This window comes from Acomys minous (genome assembly GCF_964271855.1).
Source record: "Acomys minous genome assembly, chromosome: 7".
NCBI lineage: Eukaryota > Metazoa > Chordata > Mammalia > Rodentia > Muridae > Acomys > Acomys minous.
The window spans coordinates 50,277,264-50,283,704 of NC_140488.1; the positions used below are offsets into that span (position 1 = coordinate 50,277,264).

Sequence of the window (6,441 nt, forward strand, 5' to 3'; positions counted from 1 at the left end):
CAACCCTAATATTCTTTAGGTTAACTGATACAGTCTGCAGGTGAACCTTTCTACTCTGCTTTTTGTTTGTTTGTTATTTAGTTCTAATGTTTCTTTTTTTTTTTCTCTTTTCAAACTCACAATGTCCTGCTGACGGACTCATGCATGTTTCTGGATTGCATCTCCGGGTCCTTAGTTGAATTCCTTCACCTGCTACTTTGAATCTTCTCTGAAATCGCCGAGAGTCCTATTTTGTGTGGCATTTGAATTCTCAGTGGAGCCCTCCAACCACTTCATTGTCTTTTAGTTTACACATTTGAGAGGTTATGTCCTTTTCCCATGCTTTTCATATGACCTATGCATCTGTGCTGTGATGTCTCCATCACCTGCTCTTGGTATCTCTTCACGGTTTATTTGGAGATGTTAGTGAGCATCCTCCTCCAGTGGGGTAAATCTTCAGTACTGTTTAGAGAGGACCAAAAGTAAGCACTGGATCACCATCATAGACCATGTCTGTAAAGAAACACAAAGTTGCTTACATCCAACTACCACAGCACAAATGGGAAAAGAACAGGAATCAGGAATATACTGTGCAGTGAACCATAGAGTTAAAACTGAATGTGGACCAAAGTGGAAACAGTAAACTGAGCAAATGAATTGGGTGGGTGGGAGGAACCCAGGGACAGGCAATGCCTAATAAAGGAAAGGAAAGTGGAGAAGGGAAAAGTCGAAGCATGTTAGGACATGGAGGGGAAAGGACAGGGATAGAAGCACATTAGTTAGAACAAATATGTGAACAAACTAGGTAAATGTAAACAAAGGAATAAATGCTAGAAGGTTTAAAGTGCTGTAAGGTATAAATGATACCAAATCCCAGCAAGGAAAAAAAAGAGGAAACACATTGGGATATACAATTTATATTTAATGTCTACATCTTGGAGGTGCTTGTTTCTAGACCCACTTTTGGAGTGTGAGAACTGAGAATTGACTTTGGGTTTTCTCATCTTTATTAACTTATTGGTTGGTGCTGATCCCTGATGAGTCAAAGGTCAGTAGTCTGACAGATTCTCTCTCTCTCTCTGTCTGTCTCTCTCTCTGTCTGTCTCTGTCTCTCTGTCTCTCTCTCCCTACTTCTGTCTCTCCCTCTGTCTCTCCTCTCTCTCTCTCTCTCTCTCCCTCTCTCCTGCCCTCTCTATCTCCTTCTCTCTCTCTCTCCCTCCCTCTCCTTCTCTCTCTCTCTCCCTATGATTCTCTCTGTGTGTGTGTATATTTCTCTCTCTCTCAGTCTCTCTGTCTCTGTCACTGTCTGTCTCTGTCTCTCTCAGTGTGTGTGTTTGTTTGTGTGTGTGTGTGTGTTTGTGTGTGTGTGTGTCTGTGTGTGTGTGTTTGCCACTAAGCCCCACTATGTATTCAAAGCTTTTTTACCTGTAGCGGAGGCAGGTACTCCCTCTCTCCAGAGACTGAGAGACTCTCTTATTTGCAAATTATGAGGTTGCTCCTCTCCATGCAAGGGCATGAGTATCTCATGTGTTTTTTAAGATTGGACATGGAAATCACCCTGAGATTTGCGTTAGGGGTTTGATCTCAGTGCGTTGTTAAACCATCTAAAAGAAAGCATGCTGCTGAAACATATAAGGTTTATCTTTTCTTAACTTACCCTACTGTTTTGCTTGTTTCTATAATTTAGATTTATTTTTAAGTTGTTGCATTTGTGTTTGTTAGGTGTTTATGTGCAGTTGAGTACATGTAAAGGAACTTTATAGATATCTGAGTACAATTCTTCCACGGTAAGTTTTTTGATTTGGTATTAAAGGTAATAGCTATGAATATTTTGATCTGTTTTTCTTTTTGCTTTATCAGACTCTTAATTTCCCTCTTTATTTTGTCCCCATAAATACCATATTTCTTTGAACGATCTTCATGGCCTGTTTGACCTTACACTTTCTTAGAAACTGCGTTTCAAATAAGGAAGTTTCATTTGTTGATTTTTAAAAACAATTTATCGATTCATTGAAAATAGCACACAGTGTAGTTCAAACATATTCCCACCTTCAACTCAATCTTCTCCACACTTTCCAACCCTCCCATCCATTGACAGCCAAGGGATTTTTCTTCTCCCTTTCACATGGGTCCCTTCATTTTTAACATACATTAGTTACTTATCTTAATGGAAGTCACTGTGTATTTCCATACCTTCCTCTACCCTACACTAACATGTCCTGTAATTCTTTTCCCACCTTGACACTGTATGTGGCACCCTAACTAGATGCTTACAAGTCCTATTTTCAGGAAGACTGTTACCACATATGGGAGAGACCGTAAGGATTTTAATTAGACGTCTTTGGGAGGGTTGTTTCATTGAACTGTATTTCTCCCTTTACCTTTAGAATGCATTATTTTTATTTTAGGATTATATTGTGACTAGTATTTCTGGGTATAGGCTCAGGTCAGTTTGTAGCCCCTAACCATTTTCTTTTATTTATATCTCTTGCAATCTTGGCGTACCTCTATATGCCATGAGGGGGATGCCAGGATGACAAGTAATGGACTAGAATGATATTCTTTTTTTTTCTCTTTATAATCGCAGTCAATTTGATGTCTTAGAATTCTCTAAAGATAGTGATGATGCTATCCCTTTTGTATATATTTACCCTTTCATTTTTGATGGCTTGTATACTATTGAGATGAAATATCATTTCTCTAAGTGGTGCAAATTGTGTTCTACTAACAGTGTTCATTTCTATTGGCATTTCATCACTTTCACAAGCTTATGTGTGTATGTATATGTATATATGTAAAGCAGTTGTTATATGTATATTCATATACAAATAGCCATCATATACTCACAGGCATATGTCTATTACATACAAGTAGAGGTCTCTAGAAGTGGCTGTTTTACTACCAAAAGTTAGCATGTTGTTAATACTGTTTGCACAGAAGATACTGTGGATGCTGTCAAATTTTCTAAATGATTCTCACTCTGATGCAGATTCATTAAGATGGACTTCAAGGAACCACCCACACTGTTGGATATTACTATACAATGTCTTTTGCACCATGAGCCTTTAGCAATTCAAGCTCTCCAGGAGATCCCAAGGGAGCTTTTTGTTCCATTGTTCACTGCTGCCTTCAAGGGTAGACATGAGAAGATACTTTCAGCAATGGTGAAGAGTTGGCCGTTTTTCTGCCTCCACGTTGGGCCATTAAGCATGCAGGAAGCCCAGCGCAAACTCTGGAAGGTCATGGTTGAGAGTCTTCAGCTTTTTCCTGCTGAGGACCCAGCTTTTAGGTAAGACTCTGTATAACGGAGGTGTAGTAAGTTACAGGAGGTTATGCCATTGTCTGTTATTCTCTCAGAGGTAGTGTAGGCTAGTAGTGAAAGAGAAGATGAGACTGTTAGTCTAAACCTTGAGGTGACTTTGAAACAAGTGTCTCACAATGTTGGATACGGAATGTAAAGGATCGAGGACAATATTGATGGATTTGTATTGTGGTATTACTATTTACATTGAAGAAAGACGTGAGTGTTAAGTCTGCTGAGGATTGGTGGAAAATTAAAGGAAACAGTCATGAGTGTTGTTTAATTTTCATTGGAAAGACTTGTTGGCAGTAAGTCAGTATAAGAAATATAAACCAAGACTAAAGTGAATTTTCTGAGTGCACAGTTATCCATGAACTTGAGGAGATCCCAAGATAACTTTGTTCTGATGTTCAGTGCTGCGGAATTGGATGGGCGTAAGATGCACTGACAGCAGTGGTGAAGTTTGACCCTTTTTCTCACGCTGCATTAGTGCATTAGGCATACCTGTCGCAAGAGAACACCAGCTAGCTGTGGAATTTTATCTACCACAGTTTATTTTTGGTAGATGTTGAAAACTGGGTGTAAGGTGTTTGGTCTGTCAGGTGAGAGTAACTTAAAAACTCTGAGGACTTACATAGGGTTTTACTTTGGTAATTGAGGTGCATGAGTCTGCTATTGATAGATAAACATAAAATGGAGGCAGGAGCAGCAAGACTTTTGAGAATTAATTGATGTATAAAATAGTGAAGGATAGAAAAGGATGTAGTATTTGCATAGGAAAGTCTTGCTTAAAGCTGGTATATGGAACGACATAAGGAAGTGAGATCATTTTGTCACTACATGTTATTATTGATCCTGCTTGGATATATAAATATTTGCTACCTCTCAGATGTTCTGTGTTTTTTTAATCTACAGGAGCCCTAAACTGAGGATCCTAGAGTTAACTCAGCATCCTGGCTGCAAGACCAAATGCCCTGTGATCACTACTTCATGCAAACCCTGTTTGCGTTCTTGCAGTAACTCTGAGCGCTCTCTGATGAAAGTCCACAGCCAATGTAGTAGTTCAAGCTCAGAATCTGAGGGTCAGTCCCCCAAGACAACTATGGAATTACTAGTGAGCCTTTCCCTTGATAGGGCCTTCAGGGAAAATGAATTTTTTGCTTTGCTTCTGAGTAAAGTTGAGCAGAGCTTGGGATCTTTGCACCTGTGCTGCCGTGATTTGCGCATTAAGAAGTTGAGTGAGTGCAGAAGCGCCTTAAGCCACCTTGATCTGAAATGTGTTTCTCGCCTGTCAGTTGTTGAGGCTTCTCTCTTCAGTGTCGTGTCCCTTCTGAAGCAGGCTGTAAACTTAGATAGACTTAGCCTGTCTAAAATCACCTGTAGATCTTTCAATGGAAGAGCCTTTAGAAATTTCATTTCCAAACTGAGATGTATGGACCACCTCAAGGAGCTCAGCTGTTCCTCATTCTGCCTCACTGATCATCTTGAACATGTCCTGAGGTAAGAGCTTGGGATAGGTACTGGGTTTCTGTTAATAGCCTGTTTTTACGATGAGAAAAAGAATTCATCTTTCACCTTCCGTGTTAGCATGGGCAATGCTGTGGGTTTAAAATCAGCCAAGAAAGGGCACCTTTTTCTGATTGAAGAGAAAAACAGAGTTGCACAAAACTGGTCATCTAAGCGCATGCAGGCAGTGCGCTCAGTGAAGGTGAACAGAGCAGTGCAGTACTTCTCTAGCCATCAGGAGATGAAGAGGAGGAATTAGGAGAAAGTTTATGTTGTGGTACAGGCGCACATACATATAGCCATAGACTATGGGCCTGACCATTTCCCTAATGTGCTATCTCCAAGGTTCAGGCCAGGAATGTGGAGGCTGACATTCATGGGCAGGACACAGGGAGCTTCCGTTTGCTTGCACCCTCTGCCCTATCTCTTGCAAGCAGTTGAACTAATCCCACCTTTAATTATATTCTGGTTACTAAGTACATAATATTTTCACTGAGCTTTCCACACACCTCTATAGCAATATCTTGTATGCATTATCAAGATTCAATTAGCATTTGTTAAAGTGATAAAGTATCTTTCACAGATGCACAAGTCTACTAAGCATGTGAAAGCACACAACATTAGCTGCTAATGCTATATATGTGCAAAATACATTACTGTAGATTCCAGGATATAACTCCCCTCTCATAGTCCTCATTTTCCATAAATACCTGTGTGTTTCCTCTCTGCAGAGTACTACCAGCTGATTTGGATTTTTTGCAACTGCCCTTCTGTGAAATTTCTTACAGTGACATCAAGTTTCTGTCTCAGTGCCCTCAAGTCAATCATTTAAAGTTGTTGGATATCAACCACAATTCAATGTGTTGGGAAGATTGTGTACCGTTTTGTTGTCTCCTGGAGAATCTCTCTTGTACCTTGCAGCATCTGACAATGAACCATTGCCTTTTAACAGATGCTACACTCACTGCTCTGGCCCCAGCCCTGAGCCGCTGTTCCCAACTCCGTTTTTTCAGCTTTTCTTCTAATCCCATTTCTATGCCTATGCTCAGGAGAATTCTTGAGTACTTAACGCCCATGACACAGCTGAAATACGTGATTTATCCTATCCCCGTGCATTGCTATGGGAATTGGCACGATCCAGATAGTTTGGATCGACAGAAACTTGCTGATGTGAATGCGCAGTTGAAGATCATGCTGCAGGAGGCAGAAAGGGGCGACATGAGATGGATGACTTACACTGCTTAAATTGCATAATCCAACACAGTTTCAACTTGATATGTTCTCCTAAGTGCTGAACAGCTTTTATTGTTGATCCCATAGAGTTAACACAAACGGTCCTCATGTTGTAGGAAAATACAGTTAAAAAGTATAGGTAGGTGTGTAACGGTTCTCAATAGCGAGTAACTTAGAAGAAAATGGAGGACTTTGAGAGTAGCCGTGTGTCTCTTGACTGTTGTTCTTGATAGTATTTCATCTTACCTACTAACATTTGACTTAGAGAATTTGGAAAGACTACATGATGAAATGTCACAGCTCCATCTTCAATGAGCTTTATGTGAGGATACTTAACACCAGTCGGGACAGTCTAACCTGCCCTACTTCTGGCTTAGGAGGGCAGGTGGTGATTGAAGCCAAACATGTTTATCCCTAAAGTT

The 6,441-nt window shown here is 40.2% G+C and overlaps 1 protein-coding gene across 1 annotated transcript; it reads left to right on the forward strand.

Moving 5' to 3' along the window:
* Positions 1–3,188: 3,188 nt before the first annotated feature.
* On the forward strand, positions 3,189–6,031 carry LOC311601170 (leucine-rich repeat-containing protein 14-like; the record flags this gene model as incomplete). Its single annotated transcript, XM_084788587.1, has 3 exons — positions 3,189–3,268; positions 4,196–4,780; positions 5,518–6,031. The coding sequence occupies 3 exons, from the start codon at positions 3,189–3,191 to the stop codon at positions 6,029–6,031; spliced, it is 1,179 nt and encodes a 392-aa protein (XP_084644713.1).
* Between the last annotated feature and the right edge of the window lie 410 nt (positions 6,032–6,441).